Genomic DNA, 27291 nt, shown 5'->3' with positions numbered 1-27291 from the left:
AAAAGGGTCACTATTTCAGGAGGGGACCTAACCGTGTTCAACTTTATTCATGACTTGACTCTCCAAATTCTCCTTCTCCCTACCTTTCCAGGTCCCCTTTAGGCTCTGTATTTCCCCATCATAATAAAAGCTCCTTAAGTGTTAAGACTACTTGGATTGCTTCTCTTTAGATCTCCAGAACTTATCAGAGTGCCTGGTACACAGGAAGTACTTAATAAATGCTTTGTCCATCCATCCATCCATCCATCCGTCCGTCCGTCCATCCATCCATCCATCCATCCATCCAGTCTTGACAAAGTTGTGTGAAAGCCTATATTAAGTAGGCTGCAGTTGAAATAAAGGGAGAGGATGGTGCTAGAAATACTATGGTAGTAAAAAGATGACCTGGTAACTAATTGTATATGAAGGAAGAGGAAGAGAAAAATCACAGGCAGCTCTGAAATTAAAGGCTGGAGTCCCTGGAAGATCATAATCGTTAAAGGAAACATTATCTCAATACCTCTCCCATAGATGCATATGCGCATGGATATACATATATATGTATATATGTATATACACATAGGTATAGATCTGTGTCTATATGCATATACAAATATACATTATATCTTATATATGGGTATATCTAATAGGGGCATTTGTGCATATTAAATATCTATATGTTTACAAAGTATTTTGTGTATAATTTGATACTTTCAACAACCCTTTATCTTATGGATGAAGGAAAGAAGTCCAGAAAAGTAACTTGCCCATGATCACACAGATAGGAAGTGCACTAAGCAGGACTTGAAGCTAGGTTTCACCTCTTAGCCAGCACTGTCTCCCCTGCCCTATACTGCATCTGGATAAATAGAGACAAGAATGGGAATGTATCCTTAGGTACACCACAATGAGAAGCAGAGGTTGAGACATGCTGAGTTTGAGGCATCAGTGAGATATCCAGATGGATATAGCCAAGAAACAGTTGGAGATACAGGACCAGAGAGCTCTGAGAAGTTGACATTTGAGAATAAGTTTCACAGAGGGAATAATTAAAGCCATGGGGAAGGAGGAAAAAGAAAATGGGTGTGTAAATGCATGTTAAAGAACTACAGAGGACAACCTTGTTTAAGGGGCAAGAGAAGGATGAAGACTCAAGTAAATTGGAGAAACAAAGAGGAGAAAGGGGAAAGAGAAGTGGATTTGGAGCCAAATATCACCTCTATGACTTTGGGCAAATCCCTCTACATCTCTGAGCCTCAGTTTTTTTCATACATATGATGGTCTGAACTAGATCAGAGGTTCTTAATTCGGGGTCCATAGGGATCCATGGATAGGCTTCAGAAGGTCAATGAGATTAGAATGGGGGGAAATTTACATCTTTATTTTCACTCAATTCTTAATAACTTTTGTGATGATATATATTTAATTTAATTCACTTAAAATTAATCTAAGAAATGCCCTAGGTTTCACTAGACTATCAAAAGACATCTCACACACACACAAACTCTTGAACTAGAGAAATCTCCAAAATCTCTTAAACATGTGATGAATGACCTAAAAATCTAGGTAGCAGAAGAATCATGAAAGTGAAATGTCATGGGAGCTAAGGAAGATGAGGAAAGCAAGGAGAAAGTAGTGCACAATGTCCAATGCTAAGAGAGTTCATGGGCAGGAAGGAGAGGAAAAGGGATCATTGTGTTTAATGAAAAAGAGACCATTAATGATGTGGGGAGAAAGGTACAGTAGAGTAATGGGAATAGAGACCAAGATGCAGGAGTTTGAAAAGTGAGTAGGTGGTTTGGAAATGAGTAAAGCGAATCTAAACTACTCTTTGATGAAATTAGGCTTGGATGCTACCCGTGTGTCTACTCAGCCTTCCTCAGAAATGATGTGACTTACATATCACATCAAGTTACCTTTTGGCTGTTTGGAATGAAAGGAGGGGGTAACTTTGCTCCTCTCACTCAGCTCCAACCAAGATAATAGGTCTAAGAAAAGACTGGTTTCAGTAGACCATAAGTAGTAATAGGGTGGGAATAGGAGACTGGGGGAAGATTATTTTATGTTTATTAATAGGGCAAGACCCCCTTAATTCAAAACTGTGAGCCCCAGTAAGTCACATGGCCTGGAATAAGAAGATGGCTTTCTTTTTATTAATGAGGCAGAAACTCCTTGATTCAAAACTGATTCCTACTCCATTATGTATCCTGTGGTTTAATGTCCATTGATATACAAATCTACTCATTGGTGATTGATTACTCAATGCTCCATGCCTTCATGAGAGGCAGAGTTGGTGTGAGCTTGAGTGAAGAGAGATCCTGGTCTTCTAGCTTCCAGCTTCCAGAGAGAAGGCATGCAGTTCCAGACTCTCTTCAGGTCCCTGAAGGGAAAGAAAGACTGTGGGAAGAAGCCAACATGTAGAGAAGTGGGTGTCTCAAACATGTCACCATCCCCAGCTTGCTACACTAGAGACTGAGAAATTTCCCCCAAGGGAAAACTCCCTTGAGATCTAGGACTATCACTCTCCCCATGCTGAGCTGAGATATGTCACTCCCTATGGGAGAGCTCATTCACTCCCTATATTGTCTGGTTATATTCACTACTTGCTACCTGCTCTAATTGCTTTGCTATTGCTTTTGATAATTTTTTTTTGTTTATATGTTTGTTTTCTCTTTGCTACATGTGTTTATTGTGGAAGTAGCATTTGGTGGGAAGGGAGATATATAGCTGGGGATAGATAGGTTGGGGCATCCTTTCCCCATTAAGGGATAGCTATCAGGAATTTAGCTTGAACCTAAAAACAAAATTTCCCTTAGACTAATGATATTTGAGGGGAGGACAGATATAATTCGAGCCCAGTACTCCCTTCTCTCTGAAGAAAGCAGTGGGGCCACCTTCTGACACCAAACTTCTACTTCCTCTCTTGGCAGGAATCAAAGAAGGGGAAGCAGAGGAGACACCAAAGATATCACTTCATGCCTCCCTGGATCCACAAGACCTGTATGGACAACATCACACCCCCTGTATTTGGACTTGCTTAGACCTTCATAGCTGACAAAGCTTTGAATGTAGAAGATAAGAGATAACTCTCAGAAAAATCGAAGTAGTAGACCTGGATCCTAGTAAGAAAGAACATCATTAGGAGTGTTTAACCTGATTTAACCAATAGTAAATGAGTTTTCAAGATGAAGGTCTGGTCTCCATTTCCTTCCTTCTCTCTTTTAGTTTCTCCCTATGACTGAGCAGGAGATCAGGAATTTGGCTCTAATGTTCTGCTCTTTCTCCCTTCCTTGCTTTGCCCTTTCCTTCCAGTTAAGAAGAAAAATGGGGATGAAAGGCTATATCCCTGCTTGTTTCCTCCTCTCCTTCCCCTCTGGCTGCCCAGGAGAGCAGAGGTTTGGATCTGCCTCTGCTCTCATGTCCTCTTCCCCTCCTCTATCTATAGGCCTAGGAGCAGAAGCTGTTTTGGTCTCTGTTCTTTCTGTCAGGTTCTTCTTCTCTTCTGGCAGGCCAGGGGAGCAGAACTGCTTCTCTGTGCCCTCTTTGTTTGTTTTCTCTTTTCTTGCTTAGGCAAGAAGGTTGCCATGCGGCAGACCTGGCCATGCCTAGGACAGTTATTGATTTGTGATTTATTGCCAGCCTCTCTTCAGGAACGATTGCACATCTTATGGTTTTAGGATTATTTAAAATAAGTATATTTTCATTATAAAGGAAGAATTTTTTTTAAAAATTATTTGTCTGTTTATACAAAGTTGGGAATTTCCCCTGATAATTCATACACTTGATAGATCTCAAGCAATAATAGTTTGTGGGTCACATTGAGCTAAGAATTGTCACTATAGCCCCTTAGTTTAATAATTCCCATTAAACACCTCTCTCTAAATTTACTCCCTCCTCCCCTTTCTAATCATGGATAGAATATTCTATTTGGAAACAGAAAAACCTGAGTTTAAATTCTGCTTTCATACACTTACTAGGTTTGTGACCCTGGCAAGTCACTTAATCTATCTTGGTCTTAGTTTACTCATCTATAAACCAGGAATAATAATAGCATTTATCTCACAAGAATGTAATGAGAATCAAATAATTTCTGTAAAGCACTTTGCAAAACTTAAAGTGGTATATAAATGCTATCTAATATCATTATTCTCATTCTCATGGTCCATTGTCTAGAAAAGGTGTGCTTAACCTTTTCTGGACCCTTTGGCCGTGGTTCGGTAAAGTCTGTGGGCCCCTCCTCAGAATTATGTTTTTAAATACATAAAATAGTATATGTACTTTCACAAAGGAAAACAATATTCTGAAATAGTTATCAAAATATTAAAAATATAGCAAGTTTATGGGGCCTCGGTTAAGAATCCCTGGCCTAGAAGATCCTAAGAATATTGGTTCGCAAAAGATTTCAGGTGATAACGTTCAATAAGATATGGTAGAAGATGTGCTTATGGAATTATTAAAATAGCTCTTTCTCTAGATCAGAGTTGATGGAAAATCCGAGCAGTGTCTCTTTCAAAGTCCTCCTCAAAGAAGAGATTGATGATGGCTTGAGGGAATGACAGGGTCAGGGGAAGGTTGAAGTTGGGTTTTTGTTTATTTGTTTTTAAGAGACAGGAAAAATGACATGTTCATAGATTAAGGGGAAGAAACCTGTAGAGAGGGAGAGATTGAAGTCACATGAGGGAAGTAGTGGGTGATTGATGGAACAAGGTCCCAGAGAAGAAAAGACCCAAAGGGATCACAGCATTGCATTATGACCTACCAGGCAGTGTTGCATCTTTCCTTCGTGAAAACATTGTGTTGTATCCATGGCTTGAATGAGATGAATTCACGGTAGTGCTTCGACGAACAGTGAGCTTGACAGTGCCCTGAGTCTGACGGATAAGGTCAATAACTGCCCTGTGTGGTTGACCCAATATTGATTTGCCATTCACCTGATGAAATACATGCAGAGAAAGGATATCATTACTTAAGTAAATCTAGAAGATATTTTGTGATATTAATACCATATACAGATGTATTTAGATAGAACATACAATTTTTTATCCATCTTATTTAAGAGAAAATGCCTCCATCTTGTTTCTGTCTTGCCTAAACAACAGAGCTAAAGCTTTGCTTTAGATGTCATTCAGTATTCTTGCCTCAGAATTACAATTTCATAGCTTTTTTTCAGCCTGGCTACCTTCCTATTAGACTGTGATCAAAACAAAGCTATCAATCGAAATCTAAAAGCTTTCTCTTCAAAACAAAACTGTTTTTCAAATACTAAACTGTAGGTAAATGGGTTTTTTTCTCCTTTTCATTCTTATCTAATGGCTATTGCTTAATAGACTTAAAACTCCAGTGAGTGTGGAAGAAATTCCAAGTTAGAAGGGGCCTTATAGCCTTTTGGTCCAACCCCTATTTGAACAAGAATGTCCTCTGCAGCAATGCAGTTGAACTCAAATAGAAAAAGGGGCCACTAAATTATAGATTATGATCCCCACAGCTGCATATTGATTTAGAGAAGTACATATTAATATCTTCCATTGTATTTTATTTACTTTGTTAAATATTTCCCAATTACATTTTACTCCAACTCCTTGCCACACTCCACAGGCATGCACCAGGGGTGACTGAAGCCTCTGTTCTACAATACAAGTGGCAAATGGTTTACTCAGCCTTTACTTGAAAACCTTCAGTGAGGTCTGAGAACCTCCTGAAGCAGTTCATTCCAATTTATAGCTCTATTGGGTATTTTTTCCCCACACATCAAACCTAAATCTACTCCTAAAACTTCCATCCATTCATTATTCCTAGTTCTGCTTTCAAGAGCTAAGCAGAACAATGCTAATCTTTCATTTATCAGCCTCTCAAATTCTTGAGGACAGTTATCATAACCCCCTGAGTCATCTCTTTCCCCAGCTAAATACTCCCAGTTCTTTCAACTGATTCTCATGTGGAATGATCTTGAAGCTAACTACCAGTCAGGTCCGCCTCCCAGGTATTTCAAAAAATAGACTTAGTCTTTCAGGTCACTAGGAAATCAACATACTGAATGTCTGACTTAACACCAAGGCATTACTTGGGTCCTAAGAGAGTGTAGATTGTCCCATATTAATTGGGGCTCAAACTGTATTACATCAAATTCATAAACTCTTTGGAGTTCAAACTAGCACTGAAGTCTTACGCAACACCCTCTTTCTCCCACAAAGTGTTGCACAGCAGATATGTATTTTTAATTAAAGATAATTAACATTAATTTAATTTGGATGATGGTTTAAATTGGCTTCAAATTAATCATTGGAAATACCCTGGGATTTCCCCACTCACCAAGGTTTAGAATCACTTGTCATACTAGAAGTCAGACAGAACCATGCCATGGGGCGGCCAGGTAGCACAGCGAGTAAGAACACTGGCCCCAGAGTCAGGATGACCTGGGATCGAATCTGGGCTCAGACACTTAGCACCTACCCAGAAAAACCTGGCCGTGTAACCTTGAGCAAGTTACTTAACCCTGATTGCTTTAAAAAAAAAAAAAGAATACACATGCCATAATCTTGGCTCTCCAAATGCTTAAGTTCTTAAACTTTTGTCATTCAGTCATTTCAAGTTGTGTCCAACTCTTTGTGACCCCATTTGGGGTTTTCTTGGCAAAGATATTAGAGGGTTTCCCATTTCCTTCTCAATCTCATTTTAACAGTTGAGAAATGGAGACTAACAGAGTTAAGTGACTTGCCCAGGGTCACAAATCTAGTAAATGCCTAAGACCAGATTTGAACTCATGAAGATGAACCTTCCTGGAATCAGGTCTGGGACTCTATCTACTACTCCACCCAGCTGCCTATATGTTATTAAATTAGTATGACACAAATCATATACAAATCGAACATTTGTCACATGCACAGTTATTTCATGATCCTATTAATATATTAGTAAAGCCTAGCTTCAACAAAGAATAATTTTTAAAAATATGCAAGATAAACCTGGTACCTTCAGTAAAATGTCACCAGCTTGAAGTCTTCCATCAAGGTCAGCAATGCTACCAGGGGAAATTGCTTTGATATGAAATGAGTGGCCATTTCTGCCACCTGTTAGAGCAAACCCCAAGCTCCCTGTCCCTCTTTTTTCCAAGTCAACTTCAATGAGATAACCCTATAAAGACAGAAGAATTAAATCAGTGATGATTTTACCTTACATCTTACCTAGTTCATTATCCCAGAGACACGAAAGAGCCACCATTATTAAGCTAATGTCCCAAAGACAGAATTCTGTTCCAAAGTTGGAATTATGGGACTCTACCAGTGAAGGGCAGCTCTGACTTGGCTCCTCTCTTATGGCTTAAAGATCTCTTTGAAGTTAATCAAATACTGCAGACATTCTGAATCATCATCAAACATTTATTGCGTGCCTTGCTTGGCAGATTGTAAAGTCCAAATAGAGATCTAATATCTAGAAAAGCCTAGGGAATTTGATGTGGAATGAAAACAGAATTCATACTTCTTATAAGTATGACACAGAAAAAAAAGTTTTACTCATAGACCACAAGGAATGTAGTGAAACAAATCCATACCAAGGGAAGAGCCTGTTATATGGGAAATTGCTATGCATGACAAATATTGTCTGAGCAAATACAGGAGCAGCCTGGGATCCTTTAATTGGAATGGAAAATGCCGAAAGCCAACATAAGTGGATTTTGTTGTATAATCTGTAACATGTCTCATCTATTTATAAAAGCAACAGGACACTAGTGCTGCATCTAGAAGAGACAAAGGTTAAACATTTATCTTCATGAGTCAAGAGTAACATGGGACAAGCGGGCAATGACTGCCAATGTGTGATGTGTAATCTAAATATAGTTATAGATATTATGTATACCTTGAGATGTTGGCTTCAAAACAAAAGTAGATCTTTTTTTTAATTTAAAAAATGGAATCACAGATTTAGAGTCAGAAGGGGCTTAGAGGTCATCTAGCCCAATCACTGTATTTAACAGATGATAAGATGAAGCTCAAAGAGGTTATGATTTGCCCAAACTCACACAGGTAGCAAGTAGCAAAGTCAGGATTTGAACCCAGGTCCTCTGAATCTGCTTTCCACTGTGTTCCACACTATTCCACTATAAAAAGTGTTTCTTCCCAGTGAATTTGATGTAAGTGAAAGTTGCTAGGAGTTAGAATTGATGTTTGCTTGGTTGGCCTCCATAACCATGAAGCTCCTTTGGGGCTCCTTAGCCCCCATCTCCCTCCTCACCCCTGCCCCATCCAGGCTCAACCACTCCTATAGGCTGAAGCCAATTGTGGCTCTAGAGAGAGGAAATATAAGGATATATCCCATCAAGTCAAAGAAATCCTCAAGAATCCTCTTAGGGATCAGAGTGTAGACGACCTCTTCTCTCTCAGATAGACAAGGATAATACTTCCACAACTAAAAGGGGCTTAGGAGATGCCAATTATGGCACCTGGTTTTATAGTCAGAAATCAAAGAATACTCCCCTTTGCCAACTCCTTTCACAAAGATGCCAGGACAATGCTAGAACCCTGACAATTTCTAGTTACTGTGGGCTCATTCTGAGCCACTGATCTGAAAGGGGAAAAGAAAAGCCAGATGACTCATGGTTATGCCTCACCAATGATGCAAAAGTCTAACCCAAAATAGCCTGTCTAATACACTGTCGTGAATCTTAAGGAGGACCAAATTCCACAATCCATATCACTGTCTTCTTGGAACCACTGCTTTTGGCTATATTATTTAGACTAGAGGGAATGAGACTTCTGAAAAATTTGACCAGTGTCTCCAAATTGACTTGCATTCAACTAACATTAAGTACCTACTCCATGTCAAAGTACTGTACTAAGAAATGACAGCAACGCCTCCCTCCAGAAGCTTATGCTCCCCTGGGGAAGAAAGAACTAGGAAGCAGAAAACCAAATACAAAGTACTGAATACAAAATAAATGGGAGTCATTTACAATACAAAGGAAACTTGAGAGGCTTCTTGAGCCTAGGGAATGAGAGCTTATAAAAAGGGGAAATCAGAACGGAGATCATTGGACAGCAGAACAAGAACAAACTGTGCAGGAGCCCAGAGGAGACAGACTATTGTGTACATGGGGATACTTGAGAGGCTGCCATGTAAAAGATGGATTAGACTTGTTTGGCTTGTCCCCTGCAGAGTAGAACTAAGGCTAATTGCGTGTAAGTCACAGAGAGGTGACTTTTGACTCAACAGAAGGAAGAATTTCCCAAACACGTATGGCTATTTGAAAACTAAATGGGTTGCCTTAAGAGGTAGTGAGTTCGCCATTATTGAAAATTCTTCAGGCAGGTGCTAAATAACCACTTACTTGTCAGGGATGCTGAAGAAGGGATCCATGCTAGAAGGAAAGGTTGCATTAAATCAAAATCTTCTTGATCTGGGGTCCAGGGACCCTGAGTAATAGCTAGCATTGATATAGCACATTAAGGCTTGCAAAATGCTTTACATACGGCAATTTATTTGATCCATCCTCATTTTACAGGTGAGGAGGCTGAGCCATGGAAAGGTTAAGTGTATTACCCAGAGTCACACAGTCAGTAACATCTGATACAAGATTAGAAACTCAGGTCTTACAGACTCCAGGTCCCACCCAATGTACCATCTAGCTGGTTCAAAGGCACCTGTGAACAGAATTCAGAACTCAGTGAACTTGGACCAGAAGAAATTACCTACTGATTTCCACTGACCTCTATCTGAAATGTAGCATTTCCTTCTATTGTCATTTAAAAAAAATATTGTGAGAAGGCTTCACCAGACTGACAAAAGGATCCATGACCCAAAATAATCTAAGAAGTTCTGTATTATATGGAAAGAGAAAACCTCTCCACCTCTAGAAATCAAATGTATTATCCTTAAACCAATGTTAAACTGGGAGATTTGTTTTCTCTAACTTATCTGTTACAGACATCTTGTGTTTCCATGAGTTATATCAGATGTCTATGGCAACAAGCACTTATTATGAACCTATCCTATGCCAAGCACTATGGTGGCTATTCAGAATACAAAGACAAAAATGAAATAGCTCTTGCCCTCAATAAGCTTACAGTCTATCAAGGAGACCACATGTACATTAAATACACACACACTATATATATCTTTTTGGAGGAGGGAAGGCAGGGCAATTGGGGTTAAGTGACTTGCCTAAGGTCACACGGCTAGTAAGTGTTAAGTGTCTGAGGTTGAATTTGAACTCAGGTCCTCCTAACTCCAAGGCTGGACCTCTATTCACTGCACCACCTAGCTGCCCCTTAAAAATATATTTTAAAAAGATAAATGCAAAGTAAATAAGCTTTGATGTTTCCTTCTCCCCTACTCCATTTTCCTTGAATAATCTTTTTTCCCTCCCCCAGCATCCTGCCACCAAAAAAAAACTTTAAATTTATTGTTTATATTTTTTTCTGTCCTTATTTATCCATATGGCTTTCCCAATAGACTATAAAGTCCTTGAGGGTAGGGCATGTTTCATTTTTGTCTCTGTATCCCTAGTGTCCATCACAGTGCCTAGAAAATAGAAGGTGCTTAGTAAATGCTTATTGATTGACTGAAATAATCTACTAGAATCAGAATCCTAGGCAGATCAGACACTTGCCTAAAACAGAAGGACATCCTTTAGGATGACATCCTTTTATTAGTTTGGGAAGAAAAATCCGGTAACCTGAGTGAGATAACTATCTCTTATTTACCCTTACTTTCCAGGGGATTGGTCTCAATAAAACAGCATGAGGTGGTAGAAAGAATGGGCTGTAAATGGGAAGGGCTGGATTTGAGTACCAGATCCCCAGTTATTAGCCATGTCACATTGGAGAGGTCACCTCAAGTCTCTGTGTTTCAATGATCAAATTAGAGACATGGCCCAGAGCATCTCAAAGGTCCCTGACAGTTCCAAAATTCTGTGATTTTAAGTTCCCACCATAGGTGTTTCCAGACCCTTTACAAGCAGAGACTGACAGAGACTATCAACCCAGCAGATGGGGTGTTGCCAGGGGCAGCTGTGTGTTGTTCATTGTTCCTGGCATGGGGAAAAATATGATGAAATTTACCTCTTTTGGGCCCAATTCAGCTGTGGAAGACTGGGTAGGAGTGGCTTTGTGATTTCATTGGTACAGGGAGCTTCTGATAAAGAAAACTTCTCTGCATCAATGGGAATCAGCACTCTGTCTCAACTTTATAGATTGAGAGAGTTAACTTGGGCAAGGTGAGGTAAAGTGACTTGCTCAGAATCTGATAACCACTACGTATCTTAGGCAGGACTCCTTGCCAGGTACTCCTCCATCAAAGGCTGGCTCTCCCTTTACTATGCCTTGGTTTCTCTCATGAATATCATTTTTGATATTTAACACATTTCACATGGTAAATATCAGAAGTGTTGGTTACCTCTCTATGGTCTCGGAACTTCAAATTCAGCTGAGACTCAACAAACATTTATTGGGAGCCTTCTCCACTTGGGTCACGGTTCTAGGGACACATGGGATGCAAAGACATCCTTCTTCCTTGGATGTCTGGGTCAGGAGAATCCTCCATGGAGTTTTTTTTCCTTCTTTCAGTTCCTTGGACTTTCATACTACTATGTAGACTTTTCCTATGTATATATGTTAAAATTTCAATTCAATTCAATAAATAGTGAATAAGTGCTTGCTATGTGTCAGGCACTGTGCAGAAAAAAAAAAAGATGGGGCGGCTAGGTGGCACAGTGAATAGAACACCAGCCTTGGAGTCAGGAGAACCTGAGTTCAAATCCAGCTCCAGACACTTAACACTTATTAGCTGTGTGACCTTGGGTAAGTCACTTAACCCCAAATGCTCCACTTTACCCCCTCCAAAAAGACACACACACACACACAGAACGAAAGGCAACCCCTGCCCTCAAGGAGCTTCTGATCTAATGGGAAAAGACAATTCACAAAAGGAAGCTGGAAATTGAGGGGGGGTAGAGAGACACCAAAGGGTACTCAGGCAGTGCCATCTTGTTCCATGAAGTTGAGATGGGAGAGCTGCAGATGGGGGTGCAATGAGCTAGCAGCCCAATTTCTGCCCTCTAAAAAGGAAGACTTTTAAAAGAGTTTAGTACTCTCCGCTCCAATCCTTCAGTCAGAGGGGAGGGGGGGCTGACGGTGGTGGGAAGGTCAGAATATCCAAGGCTGAGTAAACAGCTTGTGAATGATTTGAGATTGAGCAAAACTCCAGATGGAGAATGTGTATGCATCTCACTCACATCCAACCACTGCAATCACTAGACTGTAAGCTCCCTGAGGGTAAGGGCTATGTCCTATTTCTCTAGAACCTGGCACAGTACATGTATCTTACAAGAGTCTGTTGAATTGAATTCCATCTTGTACATGGCCATTCTATCCCGTCAGTCACCTATAAATCTGAACTTCTTTAGAGGAGAAAAACCATTTGCCTACAAAGTGATACAGTAGAAACAAGTCTGCCTCTGGGGTCAGGGGGCCTGGGTTTGAATCCCATTTCAAATACCTTCTACTGGCTTGACCTTAGCCAAACCCCTAAACTTCCCCAGTCCCCAGTTTTCTCATATATAAGTGAAATAATCACGCTAAATGATCTTGGAGGTTCTTTCTAGCTCTCTAGCTTTCCTTTTATAATGCTGTCGCCAAACACAGTGCACAAAGAGAGGCTTTCTCAAAAACACACAGAGTTCAACATTTTCACTTATTGTTGCTTTCAGTGATACCAACAAAAACCCCAAATCTGTGAGAAATCGCAGCATCACAGAATTTATGAGCTGATCAGGACCTCAGTGGCCATCCAGTCCAACCCAAACACAAAAGGAATACCCACTATACCCACAATATCCTCTACCTGGAGGCTCCAGGGATGGAGAGGTCCACTCACACTTTTGAACCCCTTTAAGTTGTAAGGAAGTTTTTCCAGTCATCAAACCTAAATTGGTTTGTTTGTAACCACTACCCATTACTTCTAATTCTGTCCTCTGGAGCAAAGTATAACAATTGTTACACCTTCTCCACATGAGGGTCCTTCAAATCCTTGAAGACAACTATCATGGAGTCTAGTCTTCTCCAGGCCAGTCATCTCCAGTTCCTTCAACTGACATACATTCGAATTCTAAGGAAACCATTGTACATTAAAATATGATATTATAGTAGCAATATTATTTCATTCAATTTAATGAGTATTTCTTAAAGACCTCCACTGTGTACTAGCCTGGAGATGATAAATATGAAATTATAGTGAAAGGGAAATACAGCATGTTCATAGAGAAGAAAAAACAAGGCAATTTAAGAATGCAGAAGACATTAACATTTGGTTATGGGAGAGGTGGGGGTGGCAGGTATCACGGCAAATATTGCATAGGAGGTAACACCTGGGATCAGCCTTCTCAGAAAATTAGGGTTCTCAGAGGCAGGTGAGGAAGAATCACCCTCCAAGCACAAGGAACAGTCTGTGAGAATCCAAGGAGGAGGGAGACAGGATGTAGAGTTTGGGGAGCAGTCAGTAACACAGTTTGGCTGGGACACAGAAGGTTTGAAGGAGAATAATAGGAAGTAGTCTGGATAGGTAGGTGGGAACCAGACTGAGGAGCATCTTAAATGCCAGCCTGAGGAGTTTGCATGCTGTCCTAGAGCCCAGTAGGCTAGGAGATAATTTGAAGGCACGAGAATAGATGGAAATCGCTAATGGAAAGGGAAGGGAGAGAAGAAAAGAGTACCAAGACAGAACAAGGGGATGGACCACATGTAGTCTTCTGAATTTGTTTTTGTTCAGCCATTTTCATTTGTGCCTGACTCTTTGGGACTCTATTTGGAGTGTTCTTGGCAGAGATACTGGAGTTGTTTTCCATTCCCATCACCAGCTCATTTTATAGATGAGGAAACTGAGGCAAGCAGGGCTAAGTGACTAAGTCACACAACTAGTAAGTATCTGAGGCCAGATTTGAACTCAGGAAGAGGAGCCTTTCTAGGCCTAGTGCTCTATTCACTGCTCCACTTAGCTGACCCGTTGTCCCATTATTCTAAATTTTTTTTCCGATGTCCATCTGTCATGTTAAACAGCCCTTGTTTGAAATTTCATGCTAAATGTATTAAATTTAAGATCCAGTATGGTACAGTAGGGAGAGCCCTGGGTTAGGATTGTGGGGTGCTTGTTTATAGTCTGATCTTTGCTAGTTGTTAATCATGCATTAAGGATCATAGATACCAACGAGGCAGAACTGAAAGTGACTTCAGAGGCATGGATGCCAAGCTTCTCTTTTTACAGATTAGGAAACTGAGGCCTAACAAGGTTAAGTGATTTGCCCAACATCATGGAGTATCGACACAGTGGATAGAGTACCACACTCAGGAAGGTCTGAGTTCAAATGTGGCCTTAGGCACTTACTAGCTATGTGACCCTGGGCAAGTCACTCAAGCTCTCAACCTGTTTCTTCATCTGTGCAGTGGAGATAAGAGTAGCACCTATGTGCCAAGGTTGTTGTGAGGATCAAATTAAATCATATTTGTAAAGTGCTTGCTAAGGCATGGTACCTGGCGTATAGCTGTGGCCTTCCTTCCTATAGGAAAATGACCTTCAGCGTGATAGACTGCCTAAATGTATGTGTGTCCCTCTCCTTGCTACATAAGCATACAGGACATACAAAGGATCACAGTCTTCTAGTTTATAGGTCTCTTCTTGACCAGTTTAAAGAGGAAACCATTGATAGGACAGATAAATATGCAAAACTTGAGAAATTTATATGGGATTTAGTTTAGATTCTTTTGGGGAAAAATCAGATAAACCTTTATTAATCATATACCATATTCTACTCCCAGCTTCAGGGATGATAAGGAATTATGAAGGAGATTTTAAAAGAATTGTGAAGATGCTCAAAGATCGAATTTGTCAAGGGGAAATTCAAGAACATTTGGGAATTTGGAGGACTGAGGAGAAAGAAAAGGAAATTGGCAAGACAAAATAGCTAAAAGGCTAGTACCATTAGGAAAAGAAAGTTGGGTTTCATTGTCAAAGTACTAACAAATGAGAAGTCACTAATGAGGTGAGAAAGAAAGTGAAAACTCTAGTGTTGAAGACTCACACAAAGTCCTAGGAGCTACTAGCAAGAAGGACTGAGGAACCCACTTCCAGGAGAGAGTGTGATATCTGTACTTTTACCACACTCAAGTAATAGTTAACTATGCTCAAAATGAAAACTGATCTTGTTTCTGAAATATGAAATAAAATTTAAAAGGAATGCCTTTCAACCAGTTGAGGGGAGGAGTCAATATGGCAGAGTAGAAGCAGGACCTCCCCATTGCTCCAGCTCCCACCTTCCCCAATCCATGTAAAAGGGGACTCTAAACAAACTTTGGAGCTGCAGAACCCACAAAATGACACAGAGAAGCTAACCTCCAGCTGAGGACAGCCTAGCAGGCCAACAGGAATCAGCCAGCTCAGTGCTCTGGGAGCAGAGCCCAGCTGATGGCCAGAGGGATTCCAGATCAGCAGCAGCTGTGGCTGTTTCCAGATTTATCAACACATACATGCAAAGGAAAAAGTGAGAGGTCAGTGCAGTCTGGACTTTGGGACCAGTAAATGGGAGTGTGTGGCTTTTGCCCCACAGGGCGAGAAGCCACTGAGACTCCGGCCCACATGGCAGCTTCAGCTCCTGCCCTTCAGAGTGTAGGGGGACCAAGCACCAGTCTGAGGGGTAATCGCTCTTGCTTTAACCTTCTTGGATCTGATTGCTATCTAGGGTGGAGGTCCTGGGGTGTGTGTCCAGCTTGCCAGAGCATGTGAAGACCTCAGAGAGGGCACCCAACTAATACCTCTGGCAGCTGAGAAAACCCCAGCATTTGGGACAAAAGCTCCCCTGTCTGGTGGCAGAGTCCTACTGTGGCAAAAAAAGGCCAGGGGTCAAGTGACTCAGGGGCGACATGACCAGGCAAAGGAAACAAAGCAGACAGAAGATTCCAACATTAGACTCCTACTTCGGGGACAAAAAGGAGCAAAGCATGGAACAGGAGGAAAACAGTGTAGTCAGAACTCCTGCACCAAAAGCTTCAAAGGAAAATACAAGCTGGTTACAAGCCATAGAGGACCTTAAGAAGCAGATAAGAGAAGTGGAGGAAAAATTGGGAAGAGAAATGAGAACAATGCAAGAAAATTAAGAACTGAGAGTCAACAGCCTGACTGAGGAAAATAACACCCTAAAAAATAGACTAACTCAAATGCCAAAAGAGGCTCAAAAAGGCAATGAGGAGAAGAATGCCTTAAAAAGCCAAATTTGCCAGATGGAAAAAGAATCTCAAAAGCTCACTGAGGAGAATCATTGCTTCAGAATTAGATTGGAGCAAATGGAAGCTAATGACTTTATGAGAAATCAAGATGCTGTTAAACAGATCCAAACAAATGAAGGAATAGAAGGCAATGTGAACTATCTTATGGGAAAAACCACCGACCTGGAAAATAGATCCAGGAGAGATAATTTTAAAATTATTGGACTATTTGAAAGCCATGATCAAAGTAAGAACCTAGAAATCATCCTCCAGGAAGTTCTCAAAAAAAAAACTGCTCTGATGTTTTAGAACCAGAGGGCAAAATAAAGGTTGAAAGAATCCACCAATCACCTCCTGAAAAAGATCCCAAAAATAAAACTCCTAGGAATATTATAGCCAGGTTCCAGAGTTCCCAGATCAAGGAGAGAATATTACAAGCAGCCAGGAAGAAACAATTTGAATATTGTGGAAACATAATCAGGATAACCCAGGATCTGGCAGCTTCTATACTGAGGGATCGAAGGGCTTGGAATATGATATTCTAGAGGGCAAAGGATCTAGGATTAAAACCAATAGTCACCTACCCAGCAAAACTGAGTATCATGTTTCAGGGGAAAATATGGTCATTCAGTGGAATAGAGGACTTTCAAGCATTCTTGCTGAAAAAAACAGAATTGAATAGAAAATTTGACATTCAGATACAAGAAGCAAGAGAAGCATGAGAAGGTAAACAGGGAAAAAAAATCATAAGGAACTTATCAAAGTTGAACTATTAACATTCCTACATGGATAAACAATAATTGTAACTTATGAAACTTTTCTCAGTAGTTGAAGGGAATAGAAACATATGTATATATGTCTATATATGAGGGTATATGGGCATATGAATACATATGTGAATGTGTGTATATATGTTTACAGATATACATAGATAGAGGGCACAGGACCAAGTTAACAGGAAGGGATGATACTTAAAAGGTGAAATTAAGAGATGAGAGAGGAATATAATGAGAAGAGATGGGGAGAGACAGAATGGGGTAAACTATCTCATATAGAAGAGGCAAGGGAAAATGGTTACAATTGAGGGGAAGAATAAGAAGGCAAAAGGGAATGGGTCAATCTTATTCCCATTGAATTTGGCTTGAGGAGGGAATGAAATACACACTAAATAGGGTATCTCACCCTACAGTAGAGTAGGGGGAATGGGATGAGAGGGGAGATGATGGAAGGGAGGGCAGGCTGGGGGGAGGAAAGTTGGAAGCACCCACTTTTGAAAAGGGATGGGATCAAAGTAGAGAATAGAACAAGTGGGAGGTGGGATAGGAGGGAGGGAAATATAGTCAGTCTTTTACAATATATCTACTATGTTATTGTTTTGCATTAGCCACACATGTATAACCTATACTGAACTGCTTATCTTCCCAGTAAGGGTGGGAGAAAGGGAGGAAGGGAATGAATCTGGAATTCAAAGTTTTTAAATCAAATATTCAAATATATATATATGTATGTATATACTATTATTAATACTCTTTTACATGTAATTGGGAAATAAGATATACAGGCACTGGGGCATAGAGATCCACTGGAAAAGTAGAAGGGAGAAGATATGGGAGAGAGCAGATTGGAGGAGGGGATATCCTGTGGGACTGCTGTTTTGGGGTAGTGGGTAGGGGGAAAATGGGGAGAAAATTTGTAACTCAAAATCTGGCAGAAATGAATGATGTAAATCAGAAGTTAACAAAGCACTTAAAAAAAGGAATGCCTTTCTACTTTTTCTTCCCTTAAAAAAAGTGGAAGGTCAATTTAAAAATCAAAATGAAAAATGATCCGTAGAAGCAGAGAGTAATCTTGACCAGCACCAGGAGGTTAGAGACTAGAACAATGTGACACAGAAGGGGGAAAATATTATTGAATATGTTGAACTAAGCAATAGATAGGATGCTTTTACCAAACCAGAGAGACCATTTGACTCTAGTGAATTGACTATGAAACCTTAGGTCAGCCACTTAAATTCTCTTGGCTGAGATTGTATCTATGATCATAAATGCAGAGCTGACAAATGGCCTCAGAGGCTACATCCTCCAACCCCTTCATTTTTTTCATCTTGAGGAAACTGGGGATCAAGGACTTTAAGTGATTTGCCCATGGGCATTTAGCTAAGCATCAGAGACAAAATGTGAACTCACACCCTCTTAAGCTTCTTTATCTGTAAAAATAAGGGGGGAGGTGGATTAAATGGATTTTGACATACTATCTAACTCTAGGTCCAAGAGCCTTTGACTCCAGAGGTCCAGTGTTTTTTTCCATTGAGACAATACTGCCTTAGTTTTCTCCTCTTTAAAGTGAATAGTATATAAATAGTCTCTAATGTCCCCCCAGCCCTAAATTCTAATTTTCTATGTTCCAAATGGCCTGAGGTTTGGAAATATCTCAAGAGATCCCTGATTTTTTCTTTGACTGAAAAAAAGCATACATAACAACAATAATAGTAGTAGTAATGAAATAATAGAAATAATAAGAGCAGCTAGGTGGCACAGTGAATAGAGTTCTGAGTCTAGAATGAGGAAAACTCATCTTCCTGAGTTCAAATCTGGACTCAGATACTTATTAACTCTGTGACCCTGAGCAAGTCACTTAAACCAGTTTGCCTCAGTTTCCTCTTCTGTATAATGAACTGGAGAAGGAAATAGCAAACCAAAATACAGTATCTTTGCCAAGAAAACCCCAAATTGGGTCGCGAAAAGTTGGATAGGACTGAAAATGACTAAACAATAATAATAATAATAATAATAATAATAATAATAGCATTTATGTAGTACCCTAAGTTTTACAAAGCACTACATATAGGTATGAGATGATATATATATATACATATATGAGCTTATTATGTGCATTTATATATGTATATATAATCTCACTTGATCCTTACAACAACCCTATAAAGCAGATGCTATTATTATCCCCATTTTACAGATGAGAAAACCGAAGTTTAGCAAGGTCACATGACTTGCCTAGAGTCATACAACTAGTGTTTGAGGCAGGATTTGAACTCAGATCTGACATTCTATCCCCTGGACCACCTCGCTACCTTCCTCTTATTCTCTTTACTCTTTGTGAGCAAGGCATTTTTAGCTCAACTGAAATAATATATTTTTCTTATAAAGCAAGAGTCATTTTATACAGAAGACAAGCAATTCATATTAACTGGAACCACGTTAGTCTAATGGGCTGTAAAATGACAAGCAACTTCAGAGGGAATTTTCAGGACTCTTTTCTCTTTCTATCCATCTGCAGCCTCTATGGGTATATTTAACATCTGAAGTACCTGCAAATCAAACCATCTCCAGTGATAAGCAAAATCTGCCTTTGCTTGTTGCCTTCCTGTGTATCCGTGATACCAAATGCTGCTAACAAGTCAGTCCCAGAAGGCACAGGGATGGCCTTCCTGGGGCAGCCTGTTAAGAGGGACGACATATTCTGCAAGGCCATGGTTAGAAAATCCACATGATCTCAAGACTCCACGAATATCCTACATTCCAAGTGCTCCTCACAGGGACGCCAACAGACATCCAGTGATTGAACCAAAGATTGGATAAATTCCACGAGTGGCTTAGCAGCAAATACACCCTCTTCAGATTGCCAAGTAACAATCTATTTGACAGTGTAAAAAGGAGGACCTATTCAAGCATATTGTGACCACCCTCCTTTACCAGCACACTTTCCTCAATACTGAAATCTTTGCAACTGAAACGGCTGAGTTAAGGGGAAAGGATCACTGGTTCCTTCTCATATTGCGTAGTCTGACTCAGAGTCACCCTGTCAGCAGGTGGGTTCAGAAGCTTGAAGGCATTAGCTCAGCCTGGGAGATCAGGCTCCAGGACAGCGTTTAGCAAGAACCAAAATCATAAGAGGCTGATTTAGAGTGAGAGTGACAATCAGAAGAGAAACCTATATTAGTCATTTGCACAGGACATCACTTCTGAGGTTAAGTTCACTTACAAGCCCAAATTACACATCAGAAGGTTGACTGCAAACAAAGCAAAGGGAGATGAGTATGTCCACGGGATGCTTCCACCAAGCTAGGGAGCTGGCCTGGGTGATCCATAGAATCACAGATAAAAAATTGGAAGGAATCTTTTACATCTAAGCTCTTAATCTTACAGTTGAGGAAACTGACCAGGAATGTGGTGACCAAATCAGCATTAGAATTTATATCCTCTGACTCCAAAGCCACAATGTATAAGGGGTTTTGAGTTCTAAAATCCCAAGATTTGCTAGGGTAACCTGATAAATTGCTTACAGAGGATCATAGATTTCAGGGCTGGAAAGGATCAGGCCCCCTCATTTTGGAGATGGGGCCCTCAGAGGTTGACTAACATCACACAAGCAGTAAAAGGCAAAGCCAGGATTCACACCCAGTCCCTCTGACTCCATAGCTCCTCATTGCTTCCACTCTCAATATGGAAAATAGAAGAGCATAGAAGGAAAAGTCCTGGATTTGTAGGTGGGGGGGGCCTGGGTTTTACCACTTACTAGCAGGGAGCTATGTAAGACTCTTCTGTGGAAGGCTCCTCAGTGGAGATGGATAATGACAATTGCTTTACCTATACCAGACTGCTAAATTTAGAGCCTGACGCCCTGCATTTTAATTCAAGGTTTGTCATTCACTACCTATGTGACCTTAGACAAGTTATTTAACCTCTATGGACCTGGTTTTCTTCTGTAAAATAAAGGACTTAAACTATAAGGTCTCCAGCTCTATGATTCTCTCATTTGCCAAATTCCCTCTATACCTGCTATACTCAGAAACAAAAGAAGTGATTCTAAATTAAGAGGATTTGTGATTTAAAGCATGATCAGCTTAAGCACAAATGTCTAGCCAAAAGGAAAATAATCCCCACAAGAAAGAAAATCTCAGTCGATCTAGGATAACTGGCAGCCCATGGTGAAGTTTTGCGTTTCTGTCTGTGAAGATCTGGGTTCTTACCTCTGTGGGTGGTGAATACGCTTTGCTAGATGGCAAGGCATAATCTTGTTTCCTCAAGTCTTCTGCTGTAAAAAATAACAATCATAAAGGTAAAATGGCAAATTCTGACCCCTCCTGACACAGTCACAGTCTCATATTTTCAAAGATGATTGTGCTCCTGGTGAGTAAGGTTTCTGAATGCGGTTGTTATTATTAGAATCCCACACTTTCCTATCATGCACTTACTGCCGGCTTGCACGTTCTCGTTCATTCTCTGCTAATTAAGCCTATATCTTCATCCTCCCTAGTTCTGTACCTCCTACAGCAACCTTTAACACTCAGTGTTGGAAGCACTTCGACAACTGATAACGTATGTGTGTATGTGCATGTGTGTGTGTGTGTGTGTGTGTGCTAGAAATTCAGTCTGCCAGTGGTGTTATTATTAACCTACTAATAATTAAGTGACAGTCTCTGAAAAGTTAAAAATGAGTATTACCCAAAGGGCAATGGAGATGGGCAGGGTGGCTGTGAGCATCCTGAAAGAAATGGCAAAGAGGGAATAATGAAGAAATGAAATAAAGGTCTTGCTCAGAAAAGTGATGAGTGAAAAATAATAGGGATCAGTCACATGACGAGAGTGAAGAACAGCCAATGGATGAGAGCAGAGACTATTTCTTGACATTTTGTATTCCCAGCATTTAATATGGCACCTGACCTGACTTAGTACACACGGCGTCCAGCACATTGGATGGATCCTTGTGCTGAACTTATAGGAAAACATGGACAAGAATTGCAGAGGATAGGAGGACAAGGATCCTCATTGTTAGAGGGAATATTCATATGCTTGCTAGCAAAGATCCATTGGAAGATGAATTATTCTTCTCTAGATAAACAACTTCATGTGCCCTTAGAAAAGATCATGGGCTATGCCAAACCAGCTAAGAAGCTGCCATTACTATCATATAAATGTGAATTGTATAGCTGTCCTAGAAAATGGATATCTGGGCTGGGTCTCAGAACATCCAGATAGAAAAAGAAATCTCTTGCTATCAATCAAACAATCAACAAACATTTATTAGGTGCCCACTATATGCCAAGTGGGCATCTAGGTGGCTCAGTGGATAAAATGTTGGGCCTAATTCAAGAAGACTTATCTTCTTGAATTCAAATATGGCCTCAGACCCTTACTAGCTATGTGACCCTAGGCAAGTCACTTAACCTTACCTGCTTCAAGTTCTTTATCTATAAAATGAGCTAGGGGAGGAAATGGCAGACCACTCCAGCATCTTTGCGAAGAAAACCCAAAATAGAGTCAGAAAGAGTTGAACATGACTGAAAAACAACTGAAAGACATGTTAGGCATTGTGCTGAGTGCTGAAGATATAAAAAGAGGCAAAAGATAGAACATGACCTCAAGGAGTTACAATCTAATAAGGGAGACAAGTGAACAAATATATACAAAGAAATCTACATACAAGATAAATGGGAAATAATTGACAGAGGGAAGGCCCTGGAATTAAGAGGAGTTGGGGAAGGCTCCTGTGGAAGGTGGGATTTTGATTGGGCCTTAGAGGAAGTCAGGTGTTTGCAGCAATGTTTGCATGTGGAAGATGATATAGACAAAACATTCCCACATCTAAGTGAAGTCTCTTCCCTTTTTCTCTCCTGGCTCATAGATCTGGCTCTAGAAGGACTATTGAGGTCATCTAGTCTGGAGGAGTCCAATACATGGCCCACAAACTGCGTGTAGCTCACAATACTCCAGGGCACAAATCAGATTGAAATCTAAGAAATATTTAGTGTAGGGGTGGTTAGGTGGTGCAGTGAATAGAGCACCAGCCCTGGAGTCAGGAGGACCTGAGTTCAAATTTGGCCTCAGACACAACACACACACACACACACACACACACACACACACACACACAAACCTAGCCATGTGACCTTGGGTGAGTCACTTAACCCCAATTGTCCTCCAAAAAGCAAATATATATATATATATAGAAATAAATAAAAATATAATAAATCATAAATAATATATTTTAAAATAAAGGCATTATAGGGCCCACAAGGATCCTAATGTTTGGTTTAGTGGCCCCTAAACCATTGACACTATTGATCTAGTGAAACCCCTTTATTTTGAAGATAAGGAAACTGAAATCTAGAAGGAAACTGACTAGCCCAAGGTCACATGGGTGATCAGTGACAGAGCTGGGACTCCATCCCAGGTGATCCAGCTCCAAACCCAGAACTCTTCCCATTGAGGCTTTGGCATTCTGAATGCCATCCGTAATGTTCTTCTATCAAATGAGCATCTGTTATAGGTGTATTTTTCTAAATTTGTTAATGCAGTAGATTCATAAGTTCTCACTAACCACCAATTGTTAGGACCATCAGGATGATTTATGTAATTAAATAGCATTTCACTTCCCTGCTCATCACTCTATTGTGACTTAATGGTTTCTACTTGTAAAGATTGGGAGGTGAAGCTACAATGAACAAGTGAAAAGATCCCAGGTAGATTACCCTAATGGTCATTCACTTGTAAATATATCTCCATTATAGGATAAAGAATGGGCAGTTAGATGGTACAGTGGATAGAATGCCAGGTCTGGAGCCAAGAAAACTCATCTTCCTGAATTCAAATCTGGTCTCAGACACTTACTAACTGTATGACCCTGGGCGAGTCACTTAACCCTGTTTGCCTCTGTTTCCTCATCTGTAAAATGTGCTGGACAAGGAAATGGCAAACCACTACACTATCTTTGCCAAGGAAACCCCAGATGGGGTTATAAAGAGTCAGGTATGACGGAAATGCCTGAAAAAAAGCAAAAACATAGAGCAGAAAATGAAGAAGGCATGAGAAGAAGCGAGCCATCTGTCACTCCCCACCAAAAATTTAAGAAGCCTTGTATTATGGAATTTGCCTGACCTAGTTTGTGGAAACTATGATAGAGAATCTCTCATAGTAACTAACCTTAAATCACTCTCTACATGCTTTAATTTTTTTTTTCTAAGACAGAACACTCTTACTTATTTTCAACAATTTGTGCAAAGATTAATATGGGAATGTGTAAAAGCTCTGATCTTTTGGAAGAATAAAAATTCATTATTTCTTACAAGGTCTTCTTATGTTTTGTTTGTTTATTTGTTTGTTTCCCACAAATAGTTAAGAAAGGTAGAAAAGTCAGCAGAATTTTTAAAGTCCCAAAACAGAGTATGACAAGACCAAGGGGAAGTAAAGGCCTTTATTTTATCTATATTTTAGTAGCCGAAACAAAACAAAAAACTCAAATTAAACTCTAAAGATTCTAAAACCTGAAGGGAGCTTAGAGGCCATGTAATTGAATGCTCTTATTTTACAGATAAGGAAACTGAGGCTCAGAGAGAAGTAATTTGCCAAGATTGCCTAAGTAGTAACAGAGAAGCTAGAACCCAGGTCTTCTTAGTTCAAACTTCCCAGATCACACTAATTATATCTTGTTCAAAATGATGTAAATTGATAGATGTCAAAGTCTCAGTACATTTATACAGGGGTAACTCCCATAAATCTAACTATAAACCCCCCTTTTTCAAATGTCTCAGGCTGAAGACAATGAAGAGAAGAATTAACTCCAGGCAAGGCTATCCAAGTTTAACTATATCCATATTTCTCATTCACAATGACTCCCTTACTGAGTCCCAATACTGAATGCTGATTAGCCATGTTGGCATATAGATTCATATGCATTTTGAACAAGTATAACAATCAAGTAGATTATTCCAGTGACCTGCAGAGAGTGTGCCGCAATGGCGATGCTCCCGGCAATCAAAAGCTGCTTTGTGCTTCCTGCAAAGGTCACTCCCGGCTAGAGCAGGTGGAAGGGCTTCAGGGATGTCTGTCTGCACTCCTGCATATCAGACAACTTGGAGCATGCTCTCAAAGGAGGGAAGAAACTACCCAGAGGGAAAACAAAGACTCAAAAGTAACAGAGGGAATGGAAATCCAGAGGCATAGAGATCATGAGGGCAAAAGGTAAGGGAACAGGATGCACCAGAGAAGGAGAATAAGGATATGTATCCTCAAGTGCTAGGATGGCTTTTTTCTCCTCTCATGTATCATATTCTTTATATATGCACATATATGAATAATCTATAGAATATATATAATATGTGTGTACATATATATCCAATGTATAATGTATGCCATGTGTTATATGTATATATTTATATACCTATATTCATTCATATACATGTATGTGTATAGATAAATGCTACTTGGATAGATAGTTATAGGTAACAGAGATATGTTAGATATATAAGTATATAGATATATAGACAGAAAAATAGATAAGTGGATAGGTGGGGAGGATATAGGTGATAGGTAGATGGATGGATAGATGAAAGTAACAGAGAGATATATGACAGATAAGTAGATAGATAGGTAGATAAATAGATGATAGATTGATAGATAAGTAGGTAGAGCATTTATTAAGCACTTACTGTGTTCTAGATGCTGTGCTAAGAGCTGGGTATGCAAATGCAAATAAAAAATAGAGTCTATATCCTCAAGGATATTACATTCTAATGGAAAAAGATAATACCTTTTAAAAAGGTGGAGATGGGAGGAAAGGGCAAGTCTGCTGGAAAGGAAATGGAAAAGTCAGAGAGGTGCTATGCAATCAGAGGAAGTAATGATGGAAAGGAAAAAAATGCTCAGACATGCTATTGCTTCAAGAAGATATCAACATGGAGTGACCAATATTCTCCTCCTGGCCTTGGTCCTGACTTTCTGGACTTAAAAAACCTTGCCTTATCTATTCTCCAGGCTCATCCTAAAAATTTCCTTGGTGCCTGAAACCGCCTTGCCCTAGAATAGCCTATCACTCATGTAGCCTGAACACCCTGAAATATTCTTCCACAAGGCTGGCCTATAATTATTTTACCCTCCCATTGGAGAATTCCTTCTGGAGCCTCCATTTTGTAGAAGGGCTCAAGCTTCCTGACTTCATTGTGTCCCTGATGTTTTGGGACTAAAAACCATTTCCCTCCCACTGAGAACCTTCCTCCTTCCTCCCCAATCCCTTTAAAACAAGCATCCTTTCATGTGTTGTCTTTCCCAATAAGAATGTTAGCTTCTTGAGGGTAGGGATTTTCTTTTTGCTTGTATTTGTATGCCTAGCACTTAGTACAGTACCTGCAACAGAGCAAGTGCTAATAAATGCTGTTTCCTTCTTTCTTCCTCCCTTTAATATGATTTTATGATATCATTAAGATTTGGTGGGATTGCCACTCATGACCAGAATATGGTAACTAAAGGACCTATCATACCCAAGAGAAAAAGAAGGTGTGTGGAAGATAGAGCAGAGTAGCATTATATTTCAAAAAGATGTGAAAGAATTCACCTGTACTCAAAAGATAAGGACTATATTAAGCAAGCTTCCTTAGACAGCCAGAAGTGGTAAGAAGAACATAAAGAAATGTCAGATGACTTAGAACGAGTTTTCAAATCCTTCTTCTCCTTCCCAATAATGGGAGTGTGGTTATCTGGTAACCTCTGCCCTTGAAATCCTATAAGAATCTAACCAATAGGTTATATTGAGATATTGAGAGATGATGTTTAACTAGAACAAGGAGACATTCACTAAGAATGTCTGATAAAAATGGAGCTTCTTGAAGCTTCATAAGGCATATAAATAGCTCTCCTGGCCAGGAAAGTAACCATGCTATCTTTGTGCCCCCACGAGGTATGTAATGTCTTATTTCTGTAATAGCCTGGATTGGTTATTCTCATTTACTCAACTCAATTCAAGTTATTAATCACTTTAGACAAGGCTCTAGGTGCTAGGAATTCAAAGATGGGGATGGCACAGACCACACTTTCCAGGAGTTTACAATGTAATAGAAAAGAAAGAACATAGAGACAAATAATTATGACATAAGGAAGATGTGAAAAATACAAAGGAGAGACCCAAGTGCTATAAGCAACTGGGGTAGACAGGAGAAATCAGAGGAGGTGAGACTTGAGTTTCCTTGAAAGACGGGAGAAACTTCTGATATGCATAGGAGAGGGAGGAGTTCATGCCCAGCATAAAGTCTTAGACTCTGAGAACACACAATTTGAAA

The 27291-nt window shown here is 39.9% G+C and overlaps 1 protein-coding gene across 1 annotated transcript in view; it reads right to left on the bottom strand.

The window, feature by feature from the left end:
- Window positions 1-27291, bottom strand: part of FRMPD2 (FERM and PDZ domain containing 2) — a 279466-nt gene that overhangs the window by 60561 nt on the left and 191614 nt on the right. The window contains exons 32-34 of the mRNA XM_069067069.1: window positions 21211-21275; window positions 6949-7110; window positions 4739-4910 (exon numbers count right to left, since the gene is read on the bottom strand). Of these exons, the coding sequence (XP_068923170.1) occupies window positions 4739-4910; window positions 6949-7110; window positions 21211-21275 (399 nt within the window). The remainder of the gene's footprint in view (window positions 1-4738; window positions 4911-6948; window positions 7111-21210; window positions 21276-27291) is intronic.

Source organism: Petaurus breviceps, unplaced genomic scaffold (genome assembly GCF_028583685.1).
Source record: "Petaurus breviceps papuanus isolate PSGF00001 unplaced genomic scaffold, PetGlider_PUasm1.0 90740, whole genome shotgun sequence".
Lineage (NCBI taxonomy): Eukaryota > Metazoa > Chordata > Mammalia > Diprotodontia > Petauridae > Petaurus > Petaurus breviceps.
The sequence above is the reverse complement of the archived record's forward strand: the minus strand, read 5'-3'. Positions and strand labels throughout refer to the sequence as shown.